The 18,218-nt window shown below is 37.5% G+C and overlaps 2 protein-coding genes across 2 annotated transcripts in view; one reads left to right on the forward strand and one right to left on the reverse strand.

The window, feature by feature from the left end:
• DOK6 (docking protein 6) overlaps nucleotides 1-6,420 on the forward strand; it is a 259,109-nt gene extending 252,689 nt beyond the window's left edge. Inside the window, exon 8 of the mRNA XM_050891718.1 lies at nucleotides 6,087-6,420. Within this exon, the coding sequence (XP_050747675.1) occupies nucleotides 6,087-6,226 (140 nt within the window). The 3' untranslated portion in view covers nucleotides 6,227-6,420. The remainder of the gene's footprint in view (nucleotides 1-6,086) is intronic.
• Nucleotides 6,421-6,609: 189 nt separating this feature from the next.
• CD226 (CD226 molecule) overlaps nucleotides 6,610-18,218 on the reverse strand; it is a 39,449-nt gene continuing 27,840 nt past the window's right edge. The window contains exon 8 of the mRNA XM_050890871.1: nucleotides 6,610-6,774. Coding sequence (XP_050746828.1) covers nucleotides 6,610-6,774 — 165 coding nt within the window. The remainder of the gene's footprint in view (nucleotides 6,775-18,218) is intronic.

The following is an 18,218-nucleotide window of genomic DNA, read 5'->3' on the forward strand; positions in this document are numbered from 1 at the left end:
CCTTTAAGTTAAATAATAGTCTTCCAATTCTGGAAAGTGGTAGGGTTCTGTAACAAGTATATTCTACTCAGATACTTACTAATCTTGATGCTGGCCAAAAAAAAAAAAAAATTATTAATTTCATTTCAAATTCTAAAGAAAATTAAAATGCTTTTCAATTGAGAATAAAAAGTAAGTATTGTAAAATGTTAGGAGGGGTTTTTTTACATTCACTCTCAATATATTTCCTATATATTTTATCATCAATTTAAATTATTTTTATTCAAAATTATTTCTAATAAATAAACTAAACCATTTTCTTAAAAATCCATCTCAAAAATTATGTTTCCTGATATTCATTTTCCCTTCAGAAAGATAAATATTTGATGCAATGAAATCCAAAATTGTTTTAGAAAATATAAAAGTTGGAGCCCAGCTGTGCTCCCTGGAGTTTTAATTCCAACTGTAGTTAAATTCAAGGGAAGATTTGTATTTCTTTATTTGGAACTGAAATAGGCCCACAGTTTCACTTTCAATAAGTACATGGAAATCAATATACTGTAATGTAGTTTATGCTATTTTTCAGTTTCCATCTGCTCCCTTCTATTGCATCTTTTTGTGAGTGACAGCATAATAATTGCTGTACCAATTAATGCCCTTCCAATCCAACTGCATCATTACTGCAAAATAAATGTTTTGCTTTGTAGCAGTTTGTCCTGCTATGAAACTTTGCTTTAGTTATTCCAATCATCTAACAGCAGAAAAGGAAAAGCTGCTTTGTCATCAACAGCTCAATAGAAGACACTGTATATTCAATATGGAGAGCTGGCAGAATTTTAACCAGTATCAATTTATAAATAGGATAACAGCAATCATTTATTTTCTGCCTTAAATGAAAGTATCCTTTTTGATGCAATAATAGCCACTTAACTGATTTGAGATTGTAGTAGGGGTTTTTTTGAGAAACATTTTCTTTATCCAGAATAAAATGTGGAGTCTCTTTCTTTGCAACAAAAGCTCTTAGAGGATAAAAGCTTCCAGCTGAAATAAGCAGTCATAATAATTTAGTTTCTTGCAGTAAGTGTTTCATTTTCCCTAGTGGGCTTTCAGTGCGTAGCTACAGTGCCTTTCCCATTTTGTCCTGTGTCTTAACAAAAATGCTGCAAAGAATATTAGAGGTTGAAGCACCTCAAAACACACTTCCCTATCGAAACCATATCCTCAGTGCAATCTGCAGGCCTCCTCTGGTATAAATAGGAGCTTTCACTGCTGTTGGGAAAGTCCTTAGAGAACATAAATCTAGATTAAAAGCCGGTACTAGTTTTGTGAACTTTTCTGGCTGAAGGGCTGCATTTATTGTCCGGTGAGAACTGTGTGAGGAAACAACATATAACTAACTCCTTCTTACTAACGTTTCATTCGTGAAACATCTGTCAGCTAATTGGGTTTTTTCCACCTCCTTGCACCATCCTTTGTAGATAAAACCTCATCATCTCTGTTTCACTGGTTTCCAGACTGTTCTGTTTATTGTGAACAACAGAATTTTCCAATGAATATTTCTAAAAAGAAAAGATTGCTTTACGATGGAACAAGTGATTCACTTTATTTGGTCTTAGCTTGCACTGATTCACAGAAATTTCTTTTGAACAACCGTGTTTTTCTATAACATTTATAGAAACATCTATAGCAATCACAGAGCTCTTGTCCTTATGAAGTCTCACAGTACTCCCAAGTACAAAACATAACACTAATAAAGATATCCAATTGGCTTTAATTTAATGACTTCAATCTTGTGCTCATAATCTTGGGAATGGAAATGCCGAATTTTATTTTTAAAAATAAAGTTTATTATTATTACCTAGAAAAGTAAAACTGCATTAGAAGAACATCATTTTGTTTATAAAGTCATCTGTTCAGAGGTTAAGAAATCCCAGATGAAAGCTTGCTGTGCAGCTGCAAAAGTCTGTTTCTTTATTTTACCTAGTGACTATCTAATACGAGGTACTTAAAAGGCCTGCAACAGAAGCTGAAACACGGGAGTCTCTGGCTCCATTAATTTTTAATAATTGTACTGCAAAAATATACACTTCTATTAGATCTTGTATTAGAAAAGCTTAGTCACAGGGTTTCAAAAGTGGTCCTGCATCAGAGAAGTAAGTAGTCTGATGGCGATAGCATTCACCTGCATTTTGTTACATACTGCTCACAGGTCACCATTCCCCAAACTATCTGGCACCAAAGCCAGTCTGGGAAAAACCCTGCCATCTCTTACCCTTGGCTGCTTGTTCCTGCTCCTCGGCTGTGCCAGTACAACGATTTGTAGGGCTCTTGCAAACCAGATGACCAAAGTGCTTCAGTCTACGAAGCAGCCTTTCAGTCGCAATGGCACAACTGAGGGACAGTGAACAGCAGTGTCAGCAGAGAGGAGAAAGGGAACATTTTCAGATGATTTTTCCATTACAGAAAGTGTAATGTCGAACCTTACCCACAGGCAGAGGGGAATTTTAACACAGGACTTGTACATCATAGATGAGTGCTCGAACCAAAGAACATCAGATGAGAGAGTCCCTTGAATTCCCACGCTGGAAAAGAAAAGCATGATCTTTTTTTCATTTACAAAATAAAAAGGTTTGGCACCTGCCTTCTGGTTAAGAATTTGAATTCTGAATCCGAAACAGAGAGAAACATCTCCCCATAAGCAGCAGTAAGGGAGCTTTTAAAGCTTATCCCTGGATCTCTTCTTTTTTTTTTTTTCTTTTCATTTAGCTGAGTACTGCAAGTTTTCTCTTTTAGAAGTTGTGATTGATCTACTTATATGTACATCAATCACTGCTGTTACTAGGAAACCATTGGGTTTTTCCTCTAAAGAATTGTTATAAATGAGCACCATGCCATGAAATAAGAGCCTTGTGTACACTACCTCTGCTTCCAACATAATTAAGATCAGGAAAAATCTAATTTTGGTGTAATTTGCCAGGTTACATTAAATTATCTTGATGAATCATTCATACCTAATTGCTTTGGACTACAGCTTCATTGCATTCTATGATCCTGAGAGTAAATTTAAATAAAGGATGAAGTAGGCTGAATAATACTTACCTTTCCAAGGTCCTGTCCTAGATCAGAAAAAAAATAATACGTTTCCTATGTAAGCCACAGGAAAAAAACCTCCCCTAGTTCTACTGGTGTCTTCAGGTCATGAAGTGTGTGTTAATCAAATTCATCTTATGCTGACTTAAGAAGAACTGTAGAGAAGAGTTAGTTTTGTATTCTTGAAAACAGCTGTGGTACCAAAGAGCTGCAAAATCCACACACAGCATTCTTCTTCTTCTCTCTTAACCTTTTAAGACCCAAATATGACACAGAAAATACTATTGAAGCAGGAAGCTTAGAAAGCTGTGGAACTTAAACTCTTTACTGCAAAAAAGTTTCCTGTATCTTTAGTTTCAAAATCCTTACTGCTGACATAAAGCATAACTGTGGACACGCTGCAGTACCTAAGGCTCCATAAGGCCGATCCGCTGTATGAGTATTAAAATAATATTTAGTAGGAATGCAAATAAAAGAATCGATTATTATTTAGAATTTCCAGTATGGGATATACTAAATTTAAAAAAAAGCTGAACAAAAACCTAAATTTTGGAAATTTACTACTTAGACGTCTTAAGCCAACTTGCAACCATTGGACTATTTCATTATTTTACCACCATTATTTTTTGATTCCTTTTATTTAATTATATTAATATAGTTCACTGTTTTAAAAAAAAAAGTTGAAAGTAAACATATTGCATAGAGTCATTCTTTCCTAAACTCATAAATTCTCTATTACCCATAGCTTTCTCATTTCATTTGAACCGATATCCTCTATTCTTTTTGTTATTATTTCCATAGATTGATATCATACTGTTTGGCTTGAGCCTCAACCAGGTGTCTTAGATCTTTTGGCTCTGTTGAGTGTATCTTTTAATCTTTTGGATCTGACTCTCTCTTTGACTACATATCCTAGCAGTCAGGGAAGAAGAAGTCACTTATCCTCATTAACCCCTTTGGTTGCAGAATGGCTAAAATCAGCCCTGTTGTGAGATTTAGCAGCTACAAGTTTTCTTTTAAAGAGCAGTAAGGGATGTGCTAGCACCTGAGGCATACATCCAGGAAATGGAAGACCTGATTTTAATTTCCTTTTTAACTTTAATAGGTTCAAATTCATCTTCTATATTCTAAGGACTGCCTTAATACCTTAGCTAGAAATTAGTTTAGTAGGGGCACTCTTCATCACTGTGTTAAAGCTGCACTATTGTACAGAAGTGGATTCGAAATTAATTTTATGAGATATACAGCACATGATACAAATAGGCCTGAGTTTAGGGAACTCCCTTGGTTGGCAAGTGTCTTTATTACTGCTCATTGTCACAGGGACTGTTTGTGTGTTTTACATTTTTTGGATAAAATACATAAAGAGAATGAAGGAAAATGGTACCTTGACATATTTTATTTATCTTTATTGGTAAGAAAGAGAAAAATTTTACATAGCAAATCACATGGCTGGATTAGCAGTTCCCTATGGCCCTTAAAATATATATGATTCTAGCTTCTGGGTAAAACGAAAACAAGACCTTACATCCTTAGAAGGAAAAATGCCAGATTTGGAACATAAAATTCAAAACTACAATCATGCAACTTTCTATGTTTAGGTCTGCATTAAATAAAAAAAAATCTAACAGTAATTGTGATACCAATCCCAAATAAAAGTAAAAATGTATGAAGGCCTCACTTAATATCATGGTTAAAAGTTGGTCAAAGCAGTAAAACATTTAAGACTATTCTCAAACAATGTATTATCAGTGCTTTTGCTTTGCAGTTCAGACCTCACATACATTTTAATTCAGTTTGATGCAAAAGCTTCTTGAAGCAGAAAACATTTAAACCTGGCATCTCAGTCCGGTTTTGATAGCCAATGTCAATTTAACCCAGTGAATGAATAGTAAAAATACACATACAAAATTCATCCTGCTTTGTCATGCTATGAAAGGGATTTTTATGACCATTAACATGCCACTGGGAATTCAGTCTCTAGTTTTATTGTCTCCAGTGTCACTGAGATGTACCTTTTGTTCTATTTTTCATTTAGTTGGTTTTTTGATGATGTTGGTGAACATCATTCTTGGTTCCGGCACTACTGGAGCAGTCTAGAAGGCTGCTAGCTGTTTTGAAATGCTTCAACGTAAGCTGAGTTCTTCAGCTTTGAGTCTATACTCTGTTACAGCTATTCTTTAATATCTCTATGGTTGAAGGAAAAATATGATTTTGCATTCCTATATATAATACATTTATTAAAGACATTTTTTAAAGCATTATCCAAACCCATTTTAAATCCAGGTTTCAATATACATTTCCAAACAATGGAGAATATATGTTGCATGAAGATATGCACTTTGGAAATTAACGTTTTGTTACTAATTAAATCTCAATTTCAAAAGGGAATTTTGAGATAGGAAAATGATCAGGTTACAGAATCTCGCACATCCTCTTCCCAACCAGTATTCTGCCTCATGGACCATATCTCACCTCCAGTTCATTTTGAAATGATGATGATGCTGTGTTTACCTGACAAACTGGCATCCTATTCAAAAGACAGTACATACATGAAGCAGCGTTCGTGTGACAAATCCCTTTGAAACCGCTGGCATTACTTCCACCACTTAAGCAGTGCTTCAGATAAAAAAAAGGTGCATTGGTTCTTTATCAGCTCTAACTAAAAAATATAACTGAGATTTATAGAGTAGCAAATATACAGATACGATATTCTACAATTTAAAAAAAAAAAAAAAAGATCTGATCCTAAATTATGCCTGAGTTGGGTCTGGGACCTTCTGCCTTCGCTGGGCATTCGTCGCCCAGGCATGTTGCCTGTGCCCTCAGGCACGGGCAGAGCCCTTCTCTGCAGCCCCTGAAGGGCCTGATGTGGCTCGTCTGCTCTCCGAGCACCCTGGCACCATGGGGCAGTATGACGTCAGCCCATCGGAGCCCATGTCCATGGCGAAAGGCTTCAAGTAAATTAAATTAAAGCCCAGTTACATCTTTTGTGTCCATGTCCGTTCCCCCCACAGGTCACAGCCTCGGCTCGGCGAAGGTGTCCCGGGCGCAGACGTTTCCCAGCTACCCCTCGGAGCAGAGCGAGGAGCACCAGCAGTCCCTCTCGCTGGCCAGCAGCTACGCCTTCAGCTACGGCTCGGGCCTGGTGCAATGACAGCCGGGGGCGGCCAGCTGAGAGAGACAGTTGAGCCTGGAGCCTGCCGCCAGGGCCGGGGAGCCGCTGGCCCCCTCCACACCCACCATTTGCCGTGAAAACTGATGCCTACCAGCTCCAGCCAGGTCACCGCCAATGCGTAAACCTGGAGAGGCGGCTTCCCCGAAGCAGAGGCTAAGTCTTTATTTATTTATTTTGCCGTTCCTTTTGTTGATACGTTCAGAAAGGAGGGGGGCGGGGGGCGGGGGGGGAGGGGGACGCGTTCGTGTTGTGAGAAAGTGGTGGAAACAAACAAAACTGTGTTGGTGTGAAGGTTTCTGCATGACCGGAGAAGGCCCGTTCTGGGGCTCCGTATCGATGGCACATTTGACGTCGGGGCCTTCCTACCCGCCTCCACCAGCAGGCCGGCCTGTCTTCACCCGTAATGTTTTTAGGTCCTTGCCGCAGCCCACGGATTCCCACTGGAGTCGCTGAAATGTCTCCGACTCAAGATGCAGCATCAGCACTGCGGGGATCACCTTCAGATCCAAGCAAGTTCGCTCATTACCCTAGAGGGTGGTTGGGTGTTTTTTGAGCCAGACGCCAACAGATACTGGAGTAGCAGGCTAATACGGTTTGTTGGGAATAGAGTTTGATACGTTAAGGTAAGGTTATTGCCTAGTACGGCTCTAATCTTAAATTCCCGGGGCACAAGTTCATGTCTTACTAATACGCACGCAATTCTCACGACGCCCCTGAGAGCTGTGAACGTCCATATCAGCAACACAGTCTCATCCTCAGAACTGCCGCAAAGTCTTCTTCTTTGCAAATTATTTAGGTAACCATGCCTGCAAGCCTAACTTTAAAAAGTGGGAGAACTGTTCTTCAGACAAATAAAAGCGAGCTGCATCCCCAGCTGGCAACCTCCTGTGCCACGGCTGGGCCAGATACGGTAGAGCTGAGCTCTGGTCTTGTCTTTCTGGTCAGCGTTACTTTGATTTTCTCCGTTTTCTTCTCAGATTTCTGTTTTAGATGCACATTGTATCTTGTACGATCATGTATCAAGCATCGGTTTACTTTGAAAAGGAGGATGAGTACCTCTCGATGGAAATTTTCTGTCTTTGGAAGACATCTTTAAAAAATGAACTGTAGTAGGTGTGTTTGTAATCAGTAACAAGGGAATAAGTTGGAAGGCATACCTGTAGGTGGGGAACAAGTTTTATCTATCCTGAACATTTAGATTTTTGTAAGTGGTATCTAATATTTATGTACTTCTCGCAATGCCCTGAAATGTTTGAAATTGTGAGGAGAAAAATTTGCCCTCTTGCTATGATCTGAGCAGCCTTGTGTTCTGTTCCCAGTGTGAAACAATTGCCATGATTACCAGAGGGATTCGTCTCATTAGTTGTTTCTCAGGACAGGTTGAGGCAGCGTATCAAGGAGGAGACACATAGACTCTTTTCCAATGAAACAATCAGTTTTATGTACCATAATTTAACTGAAAAAGTGCTGTTGGGTTGTTTTATATATGCACATATATATATGTATTAAAAAGTACGGAAGAAACTTCTGCTTTTGGTTAAACATTTACTGATACACTATGTCCAGCTTTTCTCCAACCATTTTCCAGGCTAAGAGACCTTGCAGACTTACAGCTTTCTACACCTCAGTGAACAGCTGCTGAATAAAAAAGCTTTTTGATCCGCTTGAATGAAACACTTCTACCCCACCACAATCAGCTTTATTTATTTTTCCTCTTTTTCCCTGTCTCATTCACTACCTCTTTTCCTTCTCACAGTGCTGCCATACTCAGGAATAGAACAGCTCCCTGCAGAGAGTATTTTGATGAGCTAAAATGAAAAACAGCTCTCCCATGCTGTCAGGGAGCTGTACCTGTGGTGCTCTCTGAGCTGTACCCATCAAGGAAGCTTCATTCACACTTTCATTTAAGAAAAAAATTTGGTTGACATTTTACTTTGGGAAAATTTCCAGTTTGCAAATGTTACATGCAAAATGTGATACAAAAGGATAGATACTCTGCTGGTGTAATTCCGTTATTCAATGCAGCTTTGCCAAATACACGCCTTTTGAGGAACTGGCCAGTTATTTTTATTCCTATGCAACTGTGATTCTTTCACTTGCCCTAAAATTATGTATTTTCTTTAAAATTCTTTAGATTAAGTTTCCAATATGTCCTGCAGATTTCTATGCTGTGTCCATGTAACTGTTTTCCTCTGTGACTTGAATACTAGTCATTTAATACTTACATATTCTACATAGTCCAAAAGTGGGGAAAAGGCAATACAGGAGAGTATCAGAACTGCTTTATAGTTCCAATGCCCATATACTTTAAGAAGCTGTCTAAATCCTAAAGCTAGTGCTTTAGCTGTGTTTAGATAAAAAGCATAAAATCCATATAGTGTGCTCTTTCCATTTCCTGGGGAACGGTCGCTGTCTGTCACAGATGGTTTTGTCTTGTATGCAGTGCATGAATATTGTCTAGTTAATGAAAATGTAGATGCTATTTCCAAAGAAAACACAAAAAAAAGGGGGGGACGGGGGATTGGCCATGTATAGGAGTTTTACTAAATATTTTGCTTTCATTACATAATGCAACTATCCTCTCAACTCATACATTTATAAACATCTGTGAAGTCCCATCTTGTAGCAATAGGCAGAAAACTGAACTCCAGGACAAAGCTGGAGAACGCAACCAACAAAAAGCAAACCTGACCTATTGGGAACCTGTTTCTTGTAGGGAGTAAACACAAACACACTGGAAGTTGAAAATAAGGATGCAACGTCACAGTGTACTGTAACACAATCTAAGAAAACTGGGCACCTGAAGCACAAAGGCATTCAGCAGCCAGTGGATGTTGCCATTAGTGCCACTTCAGAACAGCACTGTAACATTTGTGTATTTGCATAGCTTCCAGAAATGTTCCTCAGAAAAGCTCCATGAGAACCAGGCAGGCACTGCACCAACAGTTTGCCAGAAAATTCTGTTTTCATGGAATTGCTTTAATTCCTGGCATACGCGCATTGATAATCTAAGTGATTCCCCACTGAGACTACTTTGTACAGCTCCTAGTGCTTCTGCCAGAAAGAAAACTCTCTTTCGGCACACGTGGTAGAGCTGCCTGCCTAGAGACTACAAGGGCCTTTAAATAGGCCCAGGGACCCCCTGGGACCCTGTTCATGTCTCGGCTTTCTTCATGTGCAAGGCACACAGATAATACATCTACTCCTGACCCAAGAGGCGCTCTCTGTTTTCAGCTAATGAGCTGTGAAGAGATGGAGGGCAACAAAATGTCTTCAGTGGTAACCAGGTGCAACTGGTACAAATGGAATTTAGCATTAGTACATTATAAAATAGAAGAAATAATATAAGGCTATCACTTTCATTTTGGTTCTGAGGATGTGTTATGAATATATCACTGTAACCATGATTTAAATTTTTTAAAAACAACCCTTGATAACAATATATTCACCCCTATGAACAAATAATACACAGCATTACTAAATATAGTTACTAATATATCTTAACTGTGAATATTATAGATTGATGCATGCAGGTACTTTTGATTTTGAAGTCATTTGTTGCAGAAAAGGAGAAATTGAAGGAGACTGGTAATAAATCATCAAATGGTGCTAAGGTACTTGAGTAGCCCCATTCTTTAAACAGTTATATGTTATTATTGATAGTTTAAATCATCTGTGAGTATACTCCTTTGTAATAATTTTGCCTGCCTATGTAAAGGAAAAAAAAATATTTTGTAACATGGAGTTTGCTGTTTTACTGAGTAAACGTTTAGGCTTTACTTTCTGTCGTAGGCTCTGATTCCAACTCTTCACGTATATCAGGTCCATGCAAAATTCTGTTCTTGAGTGTTTTTGTTGGTTTTTTTTTCCCCCCAAAGCTAGCAAGTAAAGCTTGGAAATGTATTGACAAACCAAAGAAGTTTGTTAGACAGCAACAATACCTGCTCTCTTTTGTTTTGACAAAAGTCTACCATGACATTTTGGGAAAATACTTCATTTCACAACATGTGAATAGAAATCCTGTTGGGAAGCAGCAAACACATTTCTAATCAAGTCTTGTTCTAAGCTAATAAGACTTTGCTGGAGGATGGGTTGAAATTGAATATCTGAGGTCAAAAGTCTTTTGAAGTGCTCTCTATAGCAATAATTTAAGTACAACATGCAGCCTTCAGGCACCCATTTATTTAGGAGTTGCTAAGTGCAGGCAGTCTGTGAAGACTCTTACCTGTTCATGGCAAAGAGAAAAAAAGAGCATTAATCAGATCTCTGTACTGCATTTAACAGAAAAGGAATGAACTTCATGCTTGTTCAGCTTTCCGGTCTAATAGGCAATACTATAAGCAGTAGTGATTTTTGAGATATTTGATCTCTAGGAACTGACAAAGACCATCAGCCTGTAGCATATAAACCTCCACTCAGACTTAGCTCACCAGCCACATTTACTAGTTTTCATCTGGTAACCTAGAAACTGCAGGGTGGTTTTCCATGAGAAAGTATAAGTCTCTTGAATGGCTGTGCTTTTTAGCATGAAATACAGAATTATTTACAATTTCTTCCTAAAAAGGAAGGAGGAAGGTGTTCAAATTAATCACTTTTTTAGTGTTTAATATCAGTGTATTTTAGCTCCTTTTTACACCTGCTGCAAAGGAATGAATGTGGCTTTTATCCACACACAGAACAGAGTGGACTGCGGAGAAAGTGTGAAAAGCCGCTGTTTGATTACAAGAACAGATCCAAGAGCACTGGAAAGTTTCATTTATCCATACATCATCCAAATACTTGTCACTCTTTCCAAACCAACTTGTTACACAACCTGTATATATTAGAATCTTGTATTTTTCACCACAGACAACTGGTCGGGGTGCCTGCCTGTGTTTTCTAAGTAGAAGATAATGACTGTGCAACACCATTGTAGTGGCATAACTTTAAAATCAAAGAATATAAAGTTGGATATATTAATTCTGTAGATATAAAGTCTTGCACTCCATAAAGGGTGCTGTGTTTGTTCTTGATCTTATAAATAAATGCTCTTCACATTTGATTTTAGATAAAAAGGTGTGTTATATTGGAAACAAGTACAGGCATATGGTAGAATGAAAGAAATGTCAAAGAATATTGACTAACCTGTTGTAACAAGAAGTTTGTCTCTCTGTTCAGACCCTTACAAGACAGTAAATGGTGATAGGTGAAGGTGCTGTGTATTCAGCAATTATTTAAATGGCATTATGCTTAGAAACCTAAATATTAGAATCCACAGGTGAAGTGGTTCTATTGAAGAAAATGGAAGTTTCACTTTGCAAAGATGCTTTTCACATCTTTGCATGCATATGCAGCTTGACATTTTTGTGGATATGGTTAAAACAGACATGAAAGTAACTGAGGTTTAAGTATGATTAAATATAATTAAAGCATTTTAACATGTCCATGTTGTTATGAATATTGCAAGTTGTAATGGAGAAAAGATTTCCTTTTAAACTAAATGCAAGCTCAGACTCTAATACACTCCCTAAGATGAAGAAGTTAATCTTTTTAAATCTGACACTGAAAGTCCCGAAGAATGGATTTCATTGAGGTTTTTTTCCTTCAGTACAGAAATCCTCATGAGGTTAAATAGATTTACCACGTTCTCTTACAATCCTGGGATTGTCAAGTGAATGGATACATTTGTAAAATGTAGATTTTTTCCTGTGACAATATTTGACATGAATGAAGCTAACCCTCATTTTTAATATAGCCTACACATTGTTTTCAATCTTTTTTTAAATTGTATGATAGCAAGACTGCAATGGACATAGAAAATAGCACAAAAATAATCAGCTGGCTTGGCAATTCCATACCAGTAACAAAAATAAATGTTGTAGTTAAACATTTATTCTTATTGCTGTTCCTATAGCTAAAACAGAATAAATGATGTAAAATAAAGGTATCCTTGTTGATGTTAATTGTTGCATTTCCTGAGTTTCCCTAGATGACAGGCTGTGATAGGAGATATCCAGAACTGCTTTTTGTAAGTTGTACTGATTTAAGATGGTTACAAGGGAAAACAGACAATTCAGGAAAAAAGTATTTTGACTTCCTACCAAAGTATGACACATGCTCACCTCTTATTTCTTTTTCCTTCCTTGAAAAACATCGTTATAGAAAGAGAGAGAAGTTTTTGAAACCTAATAAAAAGGAATTGAAAACTAGGGTAAGAAATCAACAACAATAAAAAAAGATTCTGTAATTTTTAAAAAGATTAGGAGAATTTAGCAGACATTTAAGCACATAGCAATGGGTCATGTTGAGTGCAAAACAGTTTCCTGGAGCATTCAACTTCTTCTGACTTTATCAGGAGCTGGGAACAATATTTTGTGTTTAATCCAACTCACAGCTCTAAGGTGCTCTATAACAATGGACTCAGGAGTGCTGGGCTCATTTTCCCTAAACTGGCTGGAAGAACCAAGTACCAGTCCGGCTAATATGCATTATGCAATATAGATGCTTTAAAAAATAGTCTTTTGCACAATGCATCACAATTGTTATCACACAACTTTGGAGAACTTACTGCAGCCAGATATTGCTAAAAATATGATTTAGAATATTTCAGAGCTGATCAAATTCTGGGTAATAAAAGCAACATCTGCATTTGTGATGCATAAAAATACATACATAGGTGCTCAGCCTTTATGCTTCCAATTACAAAATGATCTGACAGAGTTCTGTGGGAAAGTTCCTCCCATACTACCATTGTTGGGTAAAAGTTATGGAAATTTAAAAGAAAATAATAAATGTCTGCTTCAGACAGTTTTATTTCAGAGAAAAAAATGGTATTAACAGAGAGTAATTTTAATACATATAAATATTCCTAACATACATCTCTCTCTTCAAATACACATATAGACATCAGCACAAATAGAGAAAGGTATTGAAAAAAAAGAAAAAAAGGAAAGATACTGTGTATTTGTTTGGCTATATCTTAGTATGATAAGCTATTGATCACTTAAATCATGTTGTAAAACTTACTAGTTAATACTACAAATGAATTATTTAGTGTAACAATCTAATTAAATAAGCTTTTAAGAAAGGTATTAAATATCCTTTAGAATCACTGAGACACTTGTTTTCTAAAACTACAAAATTCTCTTTTTAAGTAAGCATAAGGTTAGAAGAAATATGTCAGCCACTGCTAGTAATTCATATTAGTTATTTTATCTAATTATACCGGTTAACAATGTCAAGAGTGTAGAAGTAATAAACATATTATTCTTTTGAAACTTGCCTTAGATAACTTTGTACATTTCCTTTGGTATTTCTAGCTTCAACATTATGTCCTAAGTTATATATAGGGATATATAACTGCAAGGTTATAACATGGATAGTAAGGTAAATCTACAGCTTTATAAATCAAGCCTAATCAGGGTCAAGAAACTAGTCAGAGCAGTGGCACAGTCCCGTGGCATGGTGGCAGCCTGCTCCAGTAGTCTCTGAGCTCCCACAGGTGAGGCTAGATCAATGATCCTGAGGCTCTCTTATTTTAAAGCAAGCGTTGGCAAACTCATCACGTGTTTGTCCCATGGTTATCCAGATGCTCATCCTCTTCTCATAACTCTTAATGCATTTTACTCTTAGAAAAGAACAACAAAAAAAGAGTTATGGGCAAAAGCAGAAACAAGGACACTCTTGCTGGAGGAGTGCCCTACCGAGCCCTGCAGGCTCTTCTTAGTCCTTAAAACACGAGTTGTTTCTGTAGAGGAGCCCAGCTTCAGGGGAAGGACGGAGAAGGCAGGGGAGAAGAGGTGTGTGTCTGATGCAGGCTGGGGGACCACTGGGCCAGGGTCTTCCATTTCCTGGCTGATTTGGCAGGTAGGATGCTAGATGAACTGGCTGTGGTAGCAGAAACAGCCAGTATTTCATGTGACAGTGAAAAGCCTAGTCCAGCTCAGTGTTTTGAAGACCACTGTGGGTCTCTAGCCGCAGGGTGGAATCTTTCACACTGGATGTCAAAGGGACAGTGGCCACCCTGAGCCCACACATACCCTGACACCACATCCCAGCAAGACATTGCAATGGAGGCACATCTTGTGCTCTAGCCCAAAACAGTTCCCCAGGAATGTGTGAGTATTGGAAATGTCTTTTGAGTTGCCTTACTTACACCTTAAACAATACAGACTGAGAACTTGACATATAGTTTCTACTCCTGGGGTCCACGGCCTAAAAGAGCATTTTAGCACCTATCTTGTAGACGGACAGGGCTGTTTTTGAAACTAGCCCTTAGTGTCAGACTTACAAAGCTGTTTAGGAGATTAACTCTTATCAAGCATCTAGGCTTTAAATGAAATAAGTCTTTCAGTTGCGCTGGGGAGTACTCACTGAGGCAGAGTTTCGGCTACTGTAAATAAATACCATTGATTTGAACTTTCACATAGCTCAATAACATAGAAGGTTTAGAGGAGCATAAGGCAGATAAGATTAAAAAATAAATTTAAAAAAATCAAAGCCCTGGTTCCCAGATGTCTTTAAGATTACAAAAAAATCACCACCACCCCTCCAAAAAAACCCCCACAAACCTAGAAATGAATCTGATAAAGAGATCAGTCCTCTGAAATCTTTTCTTTTTCTGAAGTAAGGTTTGTTATTTGGATCTCTCAGGAGTAAGCTAGCATCTACCTGTCATCAAACTAACAAATGCTGGTAGCACCTGTACTGTAACTATTCTGCCTGCTTTGCTGCATTGGTCCTCTCCTCCTGTCCCCTTGTCCTGGGATAAGACCTGGATAGGAAGTAGGTGGTTAAGTTGCACAGCACAGTTAGAACAAGCTGTTTCTGAGTGTTCTTGAAAAAATTTAGGTGCCTAACAGAAAAGGTGCCTGGGAATTTGGGGCAGGTGGAGGTGAGAAAGAGGGTTAAGTGCTGGACTACCCTGCTTAACACAGGGGTTTGGAGGAGTCCAGCTTCTTGTGTTCCTTGGTGGATCCAGCCCTTAAAGCAGGCTATTTCCTCACAGAAACATTGTTTTACCCTAAGATGCACAGCCAAGGGAAAGCAGAAGACAAGCAGAATGAGCAGTATCATGAACGTATTATAGAGTCAGAGAAGCTCTTTAAGGTAAAGGAACATATTTGAGATGATTAAAGAAAATAACAGGAGATATGTGTGTCACTGTTCTAACTTTCACCTTCTTTCATAGACTGTGAGTTTCATATTCACCCTGTTGATCCAAACTCTGGTGACTGTCTCTCCTACATTCAGAAGTCCTGGCAAAGACTGATTACAAATTTTTTTTTTCCCGATTTCTTTTTTAAGAGAGATGTGAATTTACACCCTTTAAAGACTTAGTAGTACTATTAATCATGGAATTTTCCTTTGAACGTGGGACTTAAACATCTACCTTTTTCACCCAGCATAAAAGATTAATTTTATTATTATGGAAGAGAAATCTGTTTTTACTTTCCTTAAAATCTCATAGATTCATTTTCCAGTTACACAGAAGGTAGTTACCCAGTGATTCAATACTCAATTTTTTAATGATAACATGCTTTATTATGTTTATTTCCTTTCAGCAAAGTTTCTAATGCCTTAAAGCAACAAAAAAAGACAGAATTATCTTACAGTTTAGACAGTATGCTGAGCTGGTTGCTATCCATAGTTGTGTCCTCTTACTTCCTTGATTTTTTTTTCCTCCCTCATAACCGTTTGGGCAAGCGGTACAGCATGAAATAGCACAGTAATTGTTCAACATAAAATTTCCAAATTACAGTTGATGAAGTTTACTTAAAAGGAACTAAAAGTTTCCAAAAGAAAAAGGCAAATCTATGGAAAATATTGAAAATAAACAGCAATAAACAATAGTTTGTACTATTTTACACCGGAAAGTCTATTTACATAATTTAAACTCTGTCACAGCAAACAGGCTCTTACTGGGTCCCATTTTGCCAGACTCATAAAATATTTAAAGAGTTTTAATATTACATTTCAAATTACACTTTTGGAAGTTTCTCTTGTGTGTAGCTTACTAGTTTTTAAGCTAATAAGAATATTGATAAGTTTTGGGTTGTTTTCTTTTTGGTTTTCATTTGTATCAGTCTCCTGTTCAGCTGCTGTTCACTGATATTACCATGGTTGAACTTCAAAATGAAGCTGTTGTTTTGAGTTTGTTTTTTGACAAAAATAATATATTGTTCTTATTATGCTATGTGTGATGTGATTTTCCCTGTGGACTATCCTGGTAGAAGTAATATGTCTATGGAATTTGAATTAAAACAGATTAAATACCTGCAAAGATGTGCACTACAGATTTTTTTTTCTTCCTCAAATCTCAAAAATAAGCAATTATTTTGAAAAGACAAGCTAAAAGTACCAAGGCAGGCAGGAAATAAGGGCATTACCAGAAATAATCAAAACAATCTGGTATTCCAGGTACTTAACCTCAACCTCTCCCCCTTTTTTACCCTCAGTAAAGTAGGGATGTATTTTAACTATCTCTGCAAGCAGTGAAACAATACCAACTTCTCAGCTTATGGATATTTCTGTATCAGGGTTCCAACTGAGAACTCCAGTGTAATCAAATTCATTATATTATCATTTTGGCATTTTAATATAAATGGGATCATCAAAGAAACGACCCGTTGCTACAAGGTTTTATTTGTAATGCTGTGCACAACTTAGAATTATCTGCTATGACATTTGATAACTCAGGAAATAAACCAACTTATTAACAGTACAGTTCTGTGTATCCTCATCAACTTCACACACAAGAATTTATATATCTGAAAACTTTCAGTAAGTGAAAAAAAAAAAAATAGCCCTTGCAATGTGTATGTGTCTTTGTTCAGGAGTAAACAAAACCAAAATAAGATGTTTTCTAATAATATATGACATTGTAAACAATTGAAGTCTTCAGAAATAAGTTGAAGGACACTTTGGGTTAGGATTTTAGATTTTTAGCTGAAGCGTAGGATACCACATGACACTATTATTGCTCAAATAGTTCAGAGAAGCCTTGTGTCCACATTATTCTCAGAAGTACCTAGACTCCTATTTTCCTGTGCACGTGAAGAAAGCTTTCCATTGGAGAAGGCTACGCAAAATGTGCTTTTCACTGTCAGGCTGTTGATGCTCCTTCCTAGCCAGCCAAGTGGAACCGGTAACTGATCTGTAGGCAGACTCATGATGCCTCCCCCCCAACCCCTTTCCAAAAAATAAAACCCCATATTCAGCAACACTTTTATTAACGCTTCAAGAGAAAAGGAGAATCAAGCATAGGTGGGCCAGGCACACAGTTTGTAGTATGCAGACATATATGATTGTCAGCCGTCTTGGTAACACCTTCATCTACTGGGATTTTGTCCTCAAATACAGCAGATTTGTAAAAGGCCAAAAGATGCGTAGATCCTAATTCTCAGGTCTGCCTTCTAGTCCTGTTTAAGGAATTTTTTTTGTCTGTTTGTTCAATTTCTGTGTGGTTTCTTCTGTAGGTTTCAGCAGAATATATACATATGCACACATACAACTACATATGTATGTGTACTGTTTTGTAAATGTTCTCAGTCATGCTTTTTTCTGCTTTGCATCATTTATTCATGTATCTTCCATGTTCTCATTTATTTTTTGCGCAACTAAACCTTATAATAAATTATTATTAAATATAACCTGACAGTGACAGAGTCTTCATGTTTTTTTTTCTCCTGGGCATGGGGGGAGAGGTGGGGGGAAGGAGGGAGGGAGGAGAGCAGGGGCTACACTTCTATTCCATCCCCAAATAGAAAGCACTGAAATAACTGTGGTGAGCGGCAAGAAGCCTGTGAAACCACACAGCTGTCAGATAGCAAGCTTCTGTTCATACTTTCAAATCTAGGTTCAAGGATCCCTGATATATTTGCTTTTGTCAGCTGAATAGTACTCTTTGCCCAGCAGCAAAATAGCACCTCCTGTGTGGAAAATCATGGATATTTATTATTCTATAGAGCTCTCAATTTGAGATGCAAAAATC

This window comes from Gymnogyps californianus, chromosome 2 (assembly GCF_018139145.2).
Source record: "Gymnogyps californianus isolate 813 chromosome 2, ASM1813914v2, whole genome shotgun sequence".
Classification (NCBI taxonomy): Eukaryota; Metazoa; Chordata; class Aves; order Accipitriformes; family Cathartidae; genus Gymnogyps; species Gymnogyps californianus.